Here is an 18,777-nt window from a genome sequence, read left to right on the forward strand (position 1 = left end):
TCCATCCTTCTCCTTGTTGTAACATTCACCACCCATGCCTCACACCCATATAAGTTTAAACATTTAAAAAAGAAAGGCTAAAATATTACAGGTGAAGTGTTAAAATATCTAAAGAATTATGAAACATAATTGTTACTTTGGAGTGGTTGGTGCAAATATTTAATAAATGTATGGAAGAGGGTAAGTTACCTAGGGATTGGCAGAGAGCATGCATAGTTCCTTTGTATAAAGGCAAAGGGGACAAAAGAGAGTGCAAAAATTATAGGAGGATAAGTCTGTTGAGTATACCTGGTAAAGTGTATGGTAAAGTAAAAGGACACAAGTGCAACTAATGTGACATTTGTGTCCTTTTACTTTACATATTGTCAGTAATTCTACCAACTTTATTACAAAGTGTATGGTAGAGTTATTATTGAAAGAATTAAGAGTAAGACGGAGAATAGGATAGTAGATAAACAAGGAGGCTTCAGGAAAGGTAGGGGGTGTGTGGACCAGGTGTTTACAGTGAAACATATAAGTGAACAGTATTTAGATAAGGCTAAAGAGGTTTTTGTGGCATTTATGGATTTGGAAAAGGCGTATGACAGGGTGGATAGGGAGGCAATGTGGCAGATGTTGCAGGTGTATGGTGTAGGAGGTAGGTTACTGAAAGCAGTGAAGAGTTTTTACGAGGATAGTGAGGCTCAAGATAGAGTATGTAGGAAAGAGGGAGATTATTTCCCAGTAAAAGTAGGCCTTAGACAAGGATGTGTGATGCCACCGTGGTTCTTTAATTTATTTATAGATGGGGTTGTAAGAGAAGTAAATGCGAGGGTCTTGGCAAGAGGCGTGGAGTTAAAAGATAATCACACATAAAGTGGGAGTTGTCACAGTTGCTCTTTGCTGATGACACTGTGCTCTTGGGAGATTCTGAAGAGAAGTTGTAGAGGTTGGTGTATGAATTTGGTAGGGTATGCAAAAGAAGAAAATTAAAAGTGAATACAGTAAAGAGTAAGGTTATGAGGATAGCAAAAAGATTAGGTGATGAAAGATTGGATATCAGATTGGAGGGAGAGAGTATGGAGGAGGTGAATGTATTCAGATATTTGGGAGTGGACTTGTCAGCGGATGGGTCTATGAAAGATGAGGTGAATCATAGAATTGATGAGGGGAAAAGGGTGAGCGGTGCACTTAGGAGTCTGTGGAGACAAAGAACTTTTTGCCATCTCGATAAGCATAGTTTGATTAATGATACTCAGCATGGATTCACGAGAGGCCGTTCTTGTCTAACTATTTTATTAACTTTCTTTTGAGGCTATTGATCACGATAAAGAATTTGAAATTATTTACTTAGATTTTAGTAAGGCTTTTGATAGAGTTCCGCACCAAAGACTGTTAAAGAAAGCGGCAGCTCATGGCATTTAGGGAAAACTGCTCTTATGGATCGAGTCATGGCTCACAGACAGGAAGCAGAGAGTGTCCATAAATAGGGTTAAATCCCAGTGGGGATCTGTAACAAGTGGCGTGCCACAGGGATCAGTCTTAGGCCCGTTGTTGTTTATAATATATATCAATGACCTTGATGAGGGTATTACTAGTGATATGAGAAAATTCGCCGATGACACAAAGATAGGATAATTGATTCAAACGTAGATGTTAGGGAACTTCAGGAGGATTTAGACAATCTCCATTCTTGGTCAGAAAAGTGGCAGATGCAGTTCAATGTAGATAAATGCAAGGTTCTGAAGCTCGGGAGTGTCCATAACCCTAGCACTTATAAGTTAAATAATGTAGAACTTAGCCATACAGATTGCGAAAAGGACTTGGGGGTTATGGAAATATAAACACATATGCAGTATAATGTGATCCTTTATTGACAACGTTTCACCCACACAGTGGGCTTTTTCAAGTCACACACAGATCTACCTGGGGTGGAAGGTACGGGAGTATTTATAGTCATGTTCAGAATGTTGAGGTTAGGTGGAGAATGCTGCATCTGATGATCTACCGGTTGGGGTTATTGAGTCTTGGGTAGCTTGGCAGGGGTATTGGACAAGTTGTGAGTAGACCTTCTGCTGTGTTCTATGTTCTTAAGTGGGATAGCGATGAAGAAGTTTATTGGCGAGTGGTTCAGATATGTTATAGAAGCCGTTGTTCTGGTTGAAATTGTTGGTTATAGAGATAAGCGATGATTCCAGGATTCTTCGGTATTGAGTGTTGTCTTCTGTGGCGATAAGTCTTGAGTTTCTGTAGTTAATTAAATGGTTGTGTGAATTGCGATGTTGTACACAGGCATTCCTTGTATCGTCAGTCCTGCTTGCATATTGGTGTTCTGAAATACGTGTTTGGAGGTCTCTTGATGTTTCGCCCACATATAATTTGTTGCAGTCATTACAAGGGATTATGTATACCCCTGCAGAGGATGGAGGCTTGTCCTGTCTACTACTGGTGATGTCCTTGATGGTCGTGGTTGTGGAGGTAGATACTTGGAATGATGTATTGGAAAAGATGTTGGAAACATGTTTGGCAATGGAGTTGGTGGGGAGGACTATGTATCTCTTCTCGGCAGTGTCTTCTCTGGGTGTGTTGAAGATGTTTAATGCCCGCCGTCTGCAGTCTCTGATGAAGTGACGAGGATAGTGGAGTTTAGAAAATACTTGTTCAATTATAGTGCATTCTTCCTCAAGGAACTCATTGCTGCAGATTCTGAGTGCACGCAGGAAGAAGCCTATAATTACACCACGTTTGGTTTTGGTGTCGTGGTGAGAGTAGAAGTGGAGAAGATCGTTTTGGTTGGTGGGTTTTCGATAGACTTTAAAACGAAGTTCGTGGTCAGCTTTGCAGAGCAGAACATCAAGGAAAGGAAGAGTGTTGTCGACTTCTTCTTCAAGTGTGAACTGGATTGAAGGCTCGACCTGGTTGAGCTTGTCTTGGAGAGCTTGAACGTTGAAGCGTTTAGGAGTTATGAGGAGAATGTCGTCAACATAACGGAGCCAGGTGACAGACGAAGGAATAATGGTGGAGAAACGTTCGGCTTCTAGATGTTCCATGTATAGGTTCGCCAGGACCGCACTGAGTGGCGAACCCATGGGTAGTCCAAAAGTCTGCTGAAAGAGGTGATTTTCGAAAGAGAAACACGTAAAGCCAACACATAGTTCAACAAGGTCGATGAAATCGCTGGCTGGAATGGGAAGATCAAGTGAATCGTCAATTTTCCTGCGCAAGAGATCGATGGCTTGTGTAGTAGGTACTTTGGTGAATAGGGAAGTCACGTCAAGGCTGGAAAGTTTCTTGTTCCTGATGTTGATGTTGCGAATGCGATTGAGAAGATCACCCGAGTGTTTGAGATGTGCTGGACTGATAGTGCCCAAGAGTTTAGAGAGGTGTTTTGCGAGAATTCCTGAGAGCTGGTGGGGAGCACTGCCTATTCCCGAGGATATGGGCCTCAGTGGGATACCAGGCTTGTGAGTTTTTGGCAGGCCGTACATTCTGGCAGGTCTGGGGTTGCTTGGGATGGTGTGCAGAAGTTTCTTCCCTTGTTCTGAGCCCCTCAGAATGCGGCGAGTCCTTTGAAGAAAAGTTTTAGTAAGGTTGTCCACTTGGTTAGTTGTGAGAGGTTTGTAGGTATCTGGGTCATTAAGTAGATTGAGCATTTTGTTCCTGTAATCGTCAGTGTTCATGATAACAACACCACCTCCTTTATCAGCGGTGGTGACCCTGATGGTCGTGTCTTCTGCTAAACCTTTGAGTGCATTGATGTAACGTCGAGGTATGACTGGGGAGCTGCGTGTTGAGATGGCTGCTGAGATGATGCCTTGAAGATAGCCTTTTTGGAAGTCGGAGTCATTGTGTCTGTAGTTTTTGGCGATGAAATTGAGGTCTTGTTTTGGTTTCGTAATTCCTGTTGCGAATTTGAGGCCTAAGCTGAGGGCACAACACTCCGGGGCAACATGAACAGACGCACCGCCGAAATCATTCGCAGCAGAGTTACCACAGCGAATGTTCAACAGAAGATCAGACTTACTAGGAAACTACAAACACTCTGCGATAATAGTAATTTGAAAAGTTTAGGAAGACCTGAAATTATTCAAAATCTTTCATCTCGTCCACTGTCAACCACAGAAACTGAAGCCCTCAGCTTAGGCCTCAAATTCGCAACAGGAGTTACGAAACCAAAACAAGACCTCAATTTCATCGCCAAAAACTACAGACACAATGACTCCGACTTCCAAAAAGGCTATCTTCAAGGCATCATCTCAGCAGCCATCTCAACACGCAGCTCCCCAGTCATACCTCGACGTTACATCAATGCACTCAAAGGTTTAGCAGAAGACACGACCATCAGGGTCACCACCGCTGATAAAGGAGGTGGTGTTGTTATCATGAACACTGACGATTACAGGAACAAAATGCTCAATCTACTTAATGACCCAGATACCTACAAACCTCTCACAACTAACCAAGTGGACAACCTTACTAAAACTTTTCTTCAAAGGACTCGCCGCATTCTGAGGGGCTCAGAACAAGGGAAGAAACTTCTGCACACCATGCCCAGCAACCCCAGACCTGCCAGAATGTACGGCCTGCCAAAAACTCACAAGCCTGGTATCCCACTGAGGCCCATATCCTCGGGAATAGGCAGTGCTCCCCACCAGCTCTCAGGAATTCTCGCAAAACACCTCTCTAAACTCTTGGGCACTATCAGTCCAGCACATCTCAAACACTCGGGTGATCTTCTCAATCGCATTCGCAACATCAACATCAGGAACAAGAAACTTTCCAGCCTTGACGTGACTTCCCTATTCACCAAAGTACCTACTACACAAGCCATCGATCTCTTGCGCAGGAAAATTGACGATTCACTTGATCTTCCCATTCCAGCCAGCGATTTCATCGACCTTGTTGAACTATGTGTTGGCTTTACGTGTTTCTCTTTCGAAAATCACCTCTTTCAGCAGACTTTTGGACTACCCATGGGTTCGCCACTCAGTGCGGTCCTGGCGAACCTATACATGGAACATCTAGAAGCCGAACGTTTCTCCACCATTATTCCTTCGTCTGTCACCTGGCTCCGTTATGTTGACGACATTCTCCTCATAACTCCTAAACGCTTCAACGTTCAAGCTCTCCAAGACAAGCTCAACCAGGTCGAGCCTTCAATCCAGTTCACACTTGAAGAAGAAGTCGACAACACTCTTCCTTTCCTTGATGTTCTGCTCTGCAAAGCTGACCACGAACTTCGTTTTAAAGTCTATCGAAAACCCACCAACCAAAACGATCTTCTCCACTTCTACTCTCACCACGACACCAAAACCAAACGTGGTGTAATTATAGGCTTCTTCCTGCGTGCACTCAGAATCTGCAGCAATGAGTTCCTTGAGGAAGAATGCACTATAATTGAACAAGTATTTTCTAAACTCCACTATCCTCGTCACTTCATCAGAGACTGCAGACGGCGGGCATTAAACATCTTCAACACACCCAGAGAAGACACTGCCGAGAAGAGATACATAGTCCTCCCCACCAACTCCATTGCCAAACATGTTTCCAACATCTTTTCCAATACATCATTCCAAGTATCTACCTCCACAACCACGACCATCAAGGACATCACCAGTAGTAGACAGGACAAGCCTCCATCCTCTGCAGGGGTATACATAATCCCTTGTAATGACTGCAACAAATTATATGTGGGCGAAACATCAAGAGACCTCCAAACACGTATTTCAGAACACCAATATGCAAGCAGGACTGACGATACAAGGAATGCCTGTGTACAACATCGCAATTCACACAACCATTTAATTAACTACAGAAACTCAAGACTTATCGCCACAGAAGACAACACTCAATACCGAAGAATCCTGGAATCATCGCTTATCTCTATAACCAACAATTTCAACCAGAACAACGGCTTCTATAACATAGCTGAACCACTCGCCAAGAAACTTCTTCATCGCTATCCCACATAAGAACATAGAACACTGCAGAAGGTCTACTCACAACTTGTCCAATACCCCTGCCAAGCTACCCAAGACTCTATAACTCCACCCGGTAGATCATCAGATGCAGCATTCTCCACCTGACCTCAACATTCTGAACATGACTATAAATACTCCCGTACCTTCCACCCCAGGTAGATCTGTGTGTGACTTGAAAAAGCCCACTGTGTGGGTGAAACGTTGTCAATAAAGGATCACATTATACTGCATATGTGTTTATATTTCCATTGTGTCGGTATTTGATACCATTTATTTCCATCAAGTATCTTCTGCTTCTATCAACTTTTCTGTACTCGACTGAAGAAGCCTACTGTGTAGGCGAAACGTTTCGAAATAAAGATACCTAACTGTTGCATATGTGTCTTACCTAACAACATATCAAGATGTGTAAGCAACAGAAGTCCAGAGGTCATACTGCAGCTTTATACATCATTAGTAAGGCCTCACCTAGATTATGCAGCTCAGTTCTGGTCTCCATATTACAGAATGGAAATAAATTCATTAAAAAACATTCAGCATAGAATGACTAAATTAATACATAGCATTAGAAATCTTCCTTATGAAGAAAGATTGAAGACTCTTAAATTACATTCACTTGTTAGACGAAAAATGAGGGAAGACATGATCGAAGTGTATAAGTGGAAGATAGGTATTAATAAAGGGGATATAAATAAGGTCTTGAGGATATCTCTCCAAGAGAGAACCCGCAGTAATGGATTTAAATTAGACAAGTTTAGATTTAGAAAGGACATAGGAAAGTACTGGTTTGGAAATAGGGTAGTTGATGAGTGGAACAGTCTAACTAGTTGGGTTATTGAGGCTAGGACTTTGGGTAGCTTCAAATTTAGGTTGAATAAATATATGAGTGAGAGTGGTTGGATTTGAGTGGGACTTGCAAATGAGTGGATAGAGTTATCAGAGCTTATTTCTTGGGTAGCATTGAAAATTGGGTTGGGCAAATGTTTTGTTAGTGGGATGGATTGTAAAGGACCTGCCTAGTATGGGCCAGCAGGCCTGCTGCAGTGGTCCTCCTTTCTTATGTTCTTATGTAACTTTGCCCTTGGAGGCAAAGAGGGGAATGTATGAGAGTATAGTTTTACCAACGCTCTTATATGGGTGTGAAGCGTGGGTGATGAATGTTGCAGCGAGGAGAAGGCTGGAGGCAGTGGAGATGTCATGTCTGAGGGCAATGTGTGGTGTGAATATAATGCAGAGAATTCGTAGTTTGGAAGTTAGGAGGAGGTGCGGGATTACCAAAACTGTTGTCCAGAGGGCTGAGGAAGGGTTGTTGAGGTGGTTCGGACATGTAGAGAGAATGGAGCGAAACAGAATGACTTCAAGAGTGTATCAGTCTGTAGTGGAAGGAAGGCGGGGTAGGGGTCGGCCTAGGAAAGGTTGGAGGGGATAAAGGAGGTTTTGTATGCGAGGGGCTTGGACTTCCAGCGGGCATGCGTGAGCGTGTTTGATAGGAGTGAATGGAGACAAATGGTTTTTAATATTTGATGTGCTGTTGGAGTGTGAGCAAAGTAACATTTATGAAGGGATTCAGGCAAACCGGCAGGCCGGACTTGAGTCCTGGAGATGGGAAGTACAGTGCCTGCACTCTGAAGGAGGGGTGTTAATGTTGCAGTTTAAAAACTGTAGTGTAAAGCACCCTTCTGGCAAGACAGTGATGGAGTGAATGATGGTGAAAGTTTTTCTTTTTCGGGCCACCCTGCATTGGTGGGAATCGGCCAGTGTGTTAATAAATAAAATAAATAATTGTTACTTTCGGTTCAGTGAGAGTAGTGGCTTCCAGCCGTGTACCTTTACTGAGGTGGAGACAGTGTTGACATTTGGGAAGAGTTCTTGACACTTCTGGATCCAAACTTCAACCTCCACGTTGTACTGATCACCTTCATCAATGGTTGTGACAACCTCCTGTGCAGTGTTGACTGTGTCGAGGCACTCCAGCATTGTCTGCAGTTGCTTCTTTCCTGCCTCTCCTTCTGTTGTCATATTCGCCACACTGGTATCCTCCTGTTCCAGGAGCTCTATTGCTGCCATGTTCTTCTCCATCAGATCATAGAGTCTTTCCTGCAGTTGGTGGTGCTGGGTCTTCCAGTCCCTCACCTTCCCCTGATACTTGTCTAGCTGGGACAATACTTCTTCGCACTCACTTATAAGGTTATTGATACTGTTCTTGTGTTCCTGTACCATAGACTGTAACTTCTTGCTGATGCCTCTTGTGTGATCTTGACCAGGTTTTGCTGACACCGCACCCACTGATGCGACCTGCATACTTTTGAATTTCTTTATGAAAGCCTCCATACCATAACAGATTGGGAATTGAGTAGCAGCTGTGGCGCTGTGCTCAGCACGGCAGCTGGAAGAGGTTAGTTGAACATCATTTATTGTATCTTCAATACATTGTGAGCAGAATGTGTGGCCACACGGCAGAGTGCGTGGCCGTCGTAGTTCATCATCATAATTGTTAAAACACACTTTACACTCCTCTGGCTTGTTGTCGTCCTGTAGAAATAAAAATTGTTACATTTTACACTAAAACAGGGTTGAATTATATTATTATTTTATATCAATAATATAATTCAACAGTATTGAATTCAATTAAATAACTTATCAATTAGTGCTCATATTAAATATACAAACAATTCTGAAAGTCCAAAGTGTTGTCAAACTTCATAATAACTACCGTCACACACTTCATACATACACCAGAGGTATATTTCCAATCTTCATTAACAATCCAGGTCATATATACACTAGAAGTATATAGTATCATCAACCAGGTCATATATACACTAGAAGTATATAGGATCATCAACCAGGTCATATATACACTAGAAGTATATAGGATCATCAACCAGGTCAAATATACACTAGAAATATATAGGATCATCAACCAGGTCAAATATACACTAGAGGTTAGGTTTCTGAGTAAACAGGACGAGTGTTTCCTGATGTAGGTCTAGTCAGATGACTTGCCATCGGAGCTTAGTGTCATCTGACCTAGGCCTTCCAATGGCTTACCGATCCATCCCTTTAAAAACACTAGAGTTATATAGGATCATCAACAAATCAGGTGTCATTACTGTTTGTACTAATACTGAGGGTTAGGTCACCTACCTGTGCCGAAAAGTGAAACGGCATTTTTGCACTTTCAAATGTTTACACTATCATATATTAAGTGAGCAAAAGAAGTAAGCCTTAAAAGTGAGTACACATAACACACATTACTTATCTTAAAATATTTTCCTCATTATAGTGAGTGGTGAATATATTGTAGAAAGTCTGGAAAAATACATGCAGAATGGGTATAATTGAAAAACTGCTGCATTACCGAAGCACTGTAAAGCAAGACCTGCCTGTAATATGTTAAGTACGAAAATAATATATATTTTAAATATGAAAATAAGATGAGTATAGGATGTACACAATGCTTACCTTAAAATATTTTCTTCCCTAATTTACAGTGAGTGGTAAATGTAGATTTGAAAATGAATATATTTTTCTTAATACACCAGCCATATCCCACAGAACCAAACTGACCTAAAATGAAAAACAAAAGTTTTTCTTCATAAATTTAGTAATTTATACAAGAGGTGTTACTAGCCTCTTCTGCTATTTTAGTGGCCTCTTACAGCACACATGCCTTTTGGAGGAAGAATTCTGTTTCCACTTCCCCATGGAGATAAAATACAAATTTTATTTCTTAGCAAAGGATACAGGGTGTGAATTACGTTTTATAAAGTGTTGTTAATTACAAAGAGAGCCACAAACATGCCATGACATTTCAGGCAGATGCTTACAGACTACTTACAACTAATCATAAGTTACAGAGTGCTAACCCCTCAAGGGAGGTTCCTTCATGCTGGTGAGGGGATCTAGATCTAGGGGATTGGATCTGTTCTCCAGTTCCCTGAATTATGCCTGAATACCTTCCACATCCCCCCACAGGTGCTGTATAATCCTACGGGTTTAGCGTATTCCTATGATTATAATAATACAGAATCTCCCCATCGATAAACGATTTCATCGCTAATCGAGGAATCGCCTTTTACTGACACTTCAAAAGTGTCGCCACCCAAAATTGAAACATTCACTTTTATGTTTGCTGGGAAATTCCTTTCCATTTGTTTATTATTAATGGTAATACAACATGAAATAATAATAATAATAATACTCTCAGGTAAGACCCGTGCGGGTGAAAAGGAGAGAGATTGGACAGGGGAAGAATAGTGGGTGAGAGGATGGTTTTAGGGGGAGTAAAAGAGCCAGGGCTTAACCCAGCTGCATAGCTGTATGAGGCTTGGTTGAGGGTCTGGTTACTGGGCATGGTTGAGCGTCGGAAACGGCGTAATGAAGGACTGGGCTTGGTTTGGCAGTGGAGGCAAAGGCGCAATGGGCGGCGGCACCACGTCTTGGCAGCTTATTCTATTGTCTGCCTCTCGGAATGCAAGTGGTGGAGAGAGGGAGGCCGGAGTTTGGCGAAAAAAGGACGTCGTTAAAGGTCCACACCTGCGGAGGGCAGGAAAGGGTTTAGAGGGAAGATTTATGTGTAAAGAGGGGGCGGGTCAGGGTTGTAGAGGGATTGGAAAAGGTTTAGTGTGTTTTCAGGTTATCTGATTATTTCATCTAGGAAGGTTGTCCAGGTGTCTTGGTAAGTTTTGAGTCGGTCGATTTGTCTGTCGCTGAGTTTCTTCCAGAATACGTTCAGTGCAGGAGTGCCAGTCCTGATGTGGAGAGACTCGCTGGTGGCAAAGTCATCCCATCTCACTCCTAGCACCCACCACAGAGCACGATTCTGGATTTGCTGCAGCTTTTGGACATTCGTTTTGGCAGCAAGTGAAAGGCCGAGAGGTGTATAAGAGAGAAGGGGACGGATGAGAGCCTTGTATAGATGGAGCTTGGTGTGTGGGTTTGAGCCTCTGAGCTTGTACAGTCGCCCTAGGGCAGAACTGGCCAAAGCTCTTTTGGCATTTATGTGGGGTGTGTAGTCTGAGTCTGGAGTCTAGGTTTACACCTAAGACTGTGGTGCTGTATGTTCTGGGGATGAGTGTTCGTGTGGTGGTGGTTCTGAGGTAAACAGATAGAGGCGGGCCTCCTTTGGGGAAGAAGTAGGTGATTTTGGATTTGGCGGCATTTGTTTTGATTCGCCACAGGATTTCCCATGCACTTATCCTGTCCACCTCACGTTGAGTTCTGAGTGAGAGGTATCTGTTGCGTTCCTGTGTGGTGAGTTGTGTGATGTCGTCTGCATAAGCCAGTGTGAGTGTGTTGTGGTGTGCAGGGTTGGGGATGTCTGTGTGGTGAGTTGTGTGATGTCGTCTGCATAAGCCAGTGTGAGTGTGTTGTGGTGTGCAGGGTTGGGGATGTCGTTTGTGTAAAGGATGTACAAGGTGGGGGAAAGGACAGAGCCTTGGGGAACTCCAGCGTGAAGGGTGAAGTGGTCAGACAGTTCCTGAACTTTACTCGCATCATGCGGCCATCAAGGAAGTTGCTGAGTAACTTTTTGACATTCAGGGGAAGGTCAAAAAGATTACATAGCTTGTACTTCAGCCCCGAGTGCCAGACCGTGTCGAAGGCTTTCTCCACGTCCTTAGCAACCAGGGCCGTTGCACAGCCTTGGGCCTCATTTATCTGAATATAATTCAGGATAATGTTGAGAGCTGCCTGCGTAGAGCGGTGTTGGCGGAAGCCAAATTGTCGGTCAGTCAGTAAGTGGTTTGTCTCTAGGTGCGTCCTTAGTCTGTGATTGATAAGTATTTCAAATGTCTTCCCAAGGGTCTCCAGTAGACTGATTGGTCTGTAGTTTCTTGGGTCGGTCGAGTCCTTGCCAGGTTTGGGGATGAGTGTGGCTATGGCAGATTTAAATAAGGAGGGGAAGTATCCAGAGGCGAGGCAGGCATTGTAGAGGTCTTTAAGTGCTGAGATGACAGTCCGGGAGGTGTCGGAGTATGTGGTGGGATAGTCCCGAAGCTCCTGGGGCTTTGGGAGGAAGCTTCAGGATTAAGGCTTTGACTGAAGGTTGGGAGAAAGGGGTGTTTAGAATGTGGGTGGAGGTGAGAGCGGAAAGTTGTATAACAGGGTCGGGACATGTTATGTGTTTATGTGTGGAGACCCAGTATTCTTTGGCTTGTGTGTGCTGTTGCGCAGCAGGGTCAGGAGGGTGGGGGTAGAAGATATTTTCCCATATGTCCTTGAAGGCTTGTGCTGCTTGTGTAGGGTCTGTGATGTTTATGTCGTTGTGTGTGATGTGTTGGAAATATGTTGTTTTTGGGACTCCAGTGACTCCGGATGAAGGTCCAGAACTCCTTGGGGTCCTGTATGCGGTGTTTTTCAGCAGCCTGGACAAGGGATAGCCAGTATTTGGCGTGGTCTTCATCCAGGCTACAGATGATGATGTTCCGTAGGAAAGTGAGGTCTCTGCTGACAAAGGCAAATCTGTGGTGGTTGGAGGCAAAACGGTGTCTGTAGTAGAGGAGAAGGCGTTTTGGTCTCTCAGAAGGGCGGAAGGAGTATCTGACAGTGTGACGTTTCTTTGGAATCGAGTGATCAGCAGCTTGTGTAATAGAGTCCTGGATGAGAGCAATCTGGGTGTCGATGTCTGAGGTGGGTCTGTTGTCAAAGTTGTGTGTGAGGTTGGTGTTGTTTAGGTGTTGTTTGAAGGAGTCCCAGTTGGCCCTGGAGAATGAGGGAATAGGTCTGGAAGGAATGAAGATAGGGTTAGAGGAGATGTGGAGGGTGATGGGAATGTGGTCTGAGCAGGAAAGGGGGCCTGGTGTGATGTAGTGGTGAAGGTAGAGGCTGGCTCTGTTTGTGATGATAATGTTGGGCTTGCCCTGGCCAAGTGTGCCGAAGAAAGTGTTGAAGTGTGGGCCAAGATGTATCAGGTGTTTTAGTGTGATTAGTTGTTTCAGCTGGTTTCCATGAGTGTTGGTGTATGTGTCGTGAAAGTCTTTGTGTTTGGCGTTGAGGTCAGCAAGAAGGTAGACAGGAATATTTGAGTGATTAAAGAGAAGGGAGAGATCAGGAATGTTGATGTTAGAGTTGGGTCGGGCATATGTGGTATAGATGATGATAGGCCCCTGAAGAGTGAAGACTTTGACAGCCATGCTGTGAGGACAGGTGAATGGGAGGTTTAGGAAGTCATGTCGGATAGTGCTGTTCACCATGATGGCAGTGCCATTGTAGGGATCAGCTCTAGATTGGCGGGATGTGTAACCCTAGTGCCGGATTCGCTGGGTGTTTTGCACACAGGTGCTGTTGAGAAGCAGCACGTCAGGGCGCTCAGTCTCAACGAATTCGGCCAGGATGTGCTTGTTCATGTTGTAGCTGCGTATGTTGAATTGTGTGACCTTAAGGGCCATGTATGTTGTTGTTTGTGGGGGCAGGGTAGGGAGGTCTAGCTAGTTCAGGCTTAGGTCCCATCCTGGTTAGACCATCTGCAATAGTTTCTATGTTGTGGTATGTTTCCGTTTTGCTGTGTCTACTGGTGGACTCTGATGATGGAGGGCGTGAGGGCTTGTGTGGTTTGTGAGTTTTTTTGTGTCTTCACATTCTGTATTGGTGTCAGTGTGTGTGTGTTGTTTATTGCCACTGTTCTTGTTTCTGGTAGGATAGCGGGAGTTATGAGGAGGGATAGGATGATTTGATCCCAGATTAAACTCATGGTGTCCACCGAGGATTGTGGGAGGAGAGTCTGAGTCAAGGGAAGGTGTGGTAGGTGTGGAAGATTCATTATCGGCAGGTGTGCAGGGCGGAGAAGGTGTGATAGGCTCAGGCGGAGTGGGGGTTTCAGGAGGAGGTGGGGGAGGGGTGGGAAGGGTGGGAGTTGTTGAGGTGGATGGGCAGGGAACATGTGGGCATGGAGGGACAGCTGGTGTTGTCCTGGCATGAGGGAGGGAAGGTGAGGTCAGTTGCAATGCTTGAGGCAGATTGGAGAAGGTTGGAGCACACGCCTGTGACGTTGTCCAGGCGGGGGGGAGGGGGTAAGGAGAAGTCAGGGGGAAATTAATTGGTGTTAGGCCATTTGCTGTGAGGAGGCCGTTTAAAAGCTTGGGGAGGTCAGCTTCATAATATTTGGGAATCAGGACAGAAAGGTGTACAATTGTGGAGATCATGTTATTTGTTGAGTTGGTGTCTGTGTGTGAGGGTAATGAGGTGGCAGGTCCTCTGATAGTGCTAGCGTAGGTGGGGGAGGTGGACAGGGAGGGGGGAACCTGAGAGGTGGGGGGAGGATGGGGGGGTGGCTTGGGGTAGAGAAGGGAAGTTGTCAGAGGAAAGAGTAGGCTGTGGTTGGGAAGAGAATGGGTTAGGAGAGTTTGCAGCATTATCGGCACGAAGGTTGAGAGTGTAGTCTTTTCGTTTTTGGCATTGGAATGAGGTGGCAGGGTGGGGTTGTTGGCAGTTGGGGCATTTTAAAGGGTTGGAGCAGTTGGTCCAGTAGTGGTCAGGGGAAGAACATTTAGAGCATATTTGTTTCTTAGAGCAGTTTTTTTTCGTGACTGTATTCGTAGCATTTTAGGCATTGTATAATAGGAATGTAGTTTGGAGTGAAGAGGGAAGTGTTTGGGATTAGGTACATCAGGCATGGATGCCATGTTGCAGGAGGTGAGAAGCCTCGTCAGGAGTGGAACTGTGTATTTTGAGTGTGTTAGAGTTGGGAGGTCTGTGTATGTCCTCAACAGTGACGTCATTGTTGTTGGCAATGTCCTGTATTAAGTCAGTCCGGTTGTGTTGGTATGCAGTCAGTATAGCGTTGTCGACATGTTTAGCAACAACTGTGCTCCTGGCGCGATGCTCAGGGGTCCAGTTGATGGTGAAACCTGCATCTGAGATGTGGAAAAAGACACTTATGTACAGTTCAGGACATTTATTAAAGGAAACGTTTCGCCACGAGTGGCTTCTTCAGTCCTAATATAGAGAAAACTAAGAAAACATATATATATATATATATATATATATATATATATATATATATATATATATATATATATATATATAGTGGCAGGAGTCAGGTGAAGTGACGTGTGGGTAGAGGTGGTAGTAGTAATGGAACTAAGGAGGTGAGGCTAGAGAGGGACCTGCTGGCATCAAGTAACACCAGTTCCCAGGATGGGTAATATCCTCTTGCTTAGTAATTTTGAAATACTAAGCAAGAGGATATTACCCATCCTGGGAACTGGTGTTACTTGATGCCAGCAGGTCCCTCTCTAGCCTCACCTCCTTAGTTCCATTACTACTACTACTACTACTACTACTACTACTACCACCTCTACCCACGTGTCACCTCACCTGACTCCTGCCACTCTATATATATATATATATATATATATATATATATATATATATATATATATATATATATATATATATATATATATATATTTGTTTTCTTAGTTTTCTCTGTATTAGGACTGAAGAAGCCACTCGTGGCAAAACGTTTCCTTTAATAAATGTCCTGAACTGTACATAAGTGTCTTTTTCCACATCTTGTAGGTATCACCATACCATTTCCTCTGCATCTGAGAGTTTAGATTTGATAGGCTTTGAGCAGAAAGTTTTGTAGGAAGTAGGATTAAGACGAACCTTAAAGCCAGAGTTGGTAGGGAATACGCTGAGGAGAGGGGTTTGGCACTGAAATGTAGAGGTGAACTATCGCCGATGGAGCACTGTGTGCCCTGAGGGGCGAGGTGAGGCGGCCCAATATGGGTGTTGTGCACGTGACACGCTCAGCTGAGGTGTGGTTGCTTCAATCAGCCAATAGGAGTGCAGAGGGAGACTCCCAACCTTTTGGAAGGTTGCCAGCGAAGCACAATCCTTGTTGGTGAGATTGAAGACGTTGGTCCAGCAATCTTGAGTTCAGCAGCAGGAGTGCTGAGGGAGGCAGCCTGCCCTAGGAAAGGCAGCCAACGATGCACCAAATCCTGATGTTGAAGGCGAAGATGAAGGTCCAGGTACCACACAATTGTAAAGAGCCTCTCCCAAAACACAGGGATTGCAAGGCACTGAGGTGTAGAGAGCAACTGTGTCTGCACAGGGCGAGAGCTACAGCGCTAATGCACATAAAATAGGCGAGTGACTTCTGAGATATTTTTTTTTTATTCGCTGAAACGTGTACATAGTTGATTACTTGGGATGGATATTAATATATATATATATATATATATATATATATATATATATATATATATATATATATATATATATATATATATATATATATATATTATATATATATATATATATATATATTATATATATATATATATATATATATATATATATATATATATATATATATATATATATATATATATATATATATATATATATATATATATATATATATATGTGTGTGTGTGTGTGTATCGTGCCGAATAGGTAGAACTTGCGATCTTGGCTTAAATAGCAACGCTGATTTTGCCATATAGAACAAGTGAAAATTTGTGTATGCAATAATTTCGCCAAAATCATTCTGAATCTAACGAAAAAAATATATTTCATTGTGTTTCTTTATTATTAAATTATTGTGAACTTATAAAAAATGTATTTAGTTGGGTTAGGCTAAAATAAATTGTTCTTGTTATAATAAGGTTAGGTAAGTTTTCTAAGATTCTTTTGGTGCAAAATTATTTTTTTTTACATTAACATTAATGAAAAAAATATATCTTTAAACGTATAAGAGAAAAATTCAGATAGGACATAATTTTAAATGAATTCTTGCTAATTGACCAGTTTTACATATTCGGCACAACATATATATATATATATATATATATATATATATATATATATATATATATATATATATATATATATATATATATATATATATATATATATATATATTTTTTATTATCACACCGGCCGATTCCCACCAAGGCAGGGTGGCCCGAAAAAGAAAAACTTTCACCATCATTCACTCCATCACTGTCTTGCCAGAAGGGTGCTTTACACTACAGTTTTTAAACTGCAACATTAACACCCCTCCTTCAGAGTGCAGGCACTGTACTTCCCATCTCCAGGACTCAAGTCCGGCCTGCCGGTTTCCCTGAATCCCTTCATAAATGTTACTTTGCTCACACTCCAACAGCACGTCAAGTATTAAAAACCATTTGTCTCCATTCACTCCTATCAAACACGCTCACGCATGCCTGCTGGAAGTCCAAGCCCCTCGCACACAAAACCTCCTTTACCCCCTCCCTCCAACCCTTCCTAGGCCGACCCCTACCCCGCCTTCCTTCCACTACAGACTGATACACTCTTGAAGTCATTCTGTTTCGCTCCATTCTCTCTACATGTCCGAACCACCTCAACAACCCTTCCTCAGCCCTCTGGACAACAGTTTTGGTAATCCCGCACCTCCTCCTAACTTCCAAACTACGAATTCTCTGCATTATATTCACACCACACATTGCCCTCAGACATGACATCTCCACTGCCTCCAGCCTTCTCCTCGCTGCAACATTCATCACCCACGCTTCACACCCATATAAGAGCGTTGGTAAAACTATACTCTCATACATTCCCCTCTTTGCCTCCAAGGACAAAGTTCTTTGTCTCCACAGACTCCTAAGTGCACCACTCACTCTTTTTCCCTCATCAATTCTATGATTCACCTCATCTTTCATAGACCCATCTGCTGACACGTCCACTCCCAAATATCTGAATACGTTCACCTCCTCCATACTCTCTCCCTCCAATCTGATATTCAATCTTTCATCACCTAATCTTTTTGTTATCCTCATAACCTTACTCTTTCCTGTATTCACCTTTAATTTTCTTCTTTTGCACACCCTACCAAATTCATCCACCAATCTCTGCAACTTCTCTTCAGAATCTCCCAAGAGCACAGTGTCATCAGCAAAGAGCAGCTGTGACAACTCCCACTTTGTGTGTGATTCTTTATCTTTTAACTCCACGCCTCTTGCCAAGACCCTCGCATTTACTTCTCTTACAACCCCATCTATAAATATATTAAACAACCACGGTGACATCACACATCCTTGTCTAAGGCCTACTTTTACTGGGAAAAAATTTCCCTCTTTCCTACATACTCTAACTTGAGCCTCACTATCCTCGTAAAAACTCTTCACTGCTTTCAGTAACCTACCTCCTACACCATACACTTGCAACATCTGCCACATTGCCCCCCTATCCACCCTGTCATACGCCTTTTCCAAATCCATAAATGCCACAAAGACCTCTTTAGCCTTATCTAAATACTGTTCACTTATATGTTTCACTGTAAACACCTGGTCCACACACCCCCTACCTTTCCTAAAGCCTCCTTGTTCATCTGCTATCCTATTCTCCGTCTTACTCTTAATTCTTTCAATTATAACTCTACCATACACTTTACCAGGTACACTCAACAGACTTATCCCCCTATAATTTTTGCACTCTCTTTTATCCCCTTTGCCTTTATACAAAGGAACTATGCATGCTCTCTGCCAATCCCTAGGTACCTTACCTTCTTCCATACATTTATTATAAATATATATATATATATACATATATATAGATATATATTATATATATATATATATATATATATATATATATATATATATATATATATATATATATATATATATATATATATATTTTAGAAAATCGCACTTTTTTCAATCTTTGCACAGTGTAAGAGTGATTTTTCTGTAGTAACCCTTCAGGCGCGTAACGTTTTCTGTTATGGTCGCGGTCACTTTTTTTTTTTTTTTTTATCCCTCCCGGCCCTCCACCCTTCAATACCTCTCTATATAATGCCAGTTTTCAATTCAGTTCAATT

The 18,777-nt window shown here is 42.8% G+C and overlaps 1 protein-coding gene across 2 annotated transcripts in view; it reads right to left on the reverse strand.

The window, feature by feature from the left end:
* Positions 1–18,777, reverse strand: part of LOC128691295 (E3 ubiquitin-protein ligase TRIM13-like) — a 56,690-nt gene that overhangs the window by 17,996 nt on the left and 19,917 nt on the right. The window contains exons 1-2 of one of the 2 annotated variants that reach the window (XM_070083420.1): positions 9,426–9,532; positions 7,788–8,492 (exon numbers count right to left, since the gene is read on the reverse strand). In XM_070083420.1, the coding sequence (XP_069939521.1) occupies positions 7,788–8,291 (504 nt within the window). In that variant the 5' untranslated portion in view covers positions 8,292–8,492; positions 9,426–9,532. Of the gene's footprint in view, positions 1–7,787; positions 8,493–9,425; positions 9,533–18,777 lie in introns of those variants that run through there. The other variant, XM_070083419.1, reaches the window with a different exon arrangement.

This window comes from Cherax quadricarinatus, chromosome 9 (genome assembly GCF_038502225.1).
Source record: "Cherax quadricarinatus isolate ZL_2023a chromosome 9, ASM3850222v1, whole genome shotgun sequence".
In the NCBI taxonomy this organism is placed as follows: Eukaryota; Metazoa; Arthropoda; class Malacostraca; order Decapoda; family Parastacidae; genus Cherax; species Cherax quadricarinatus.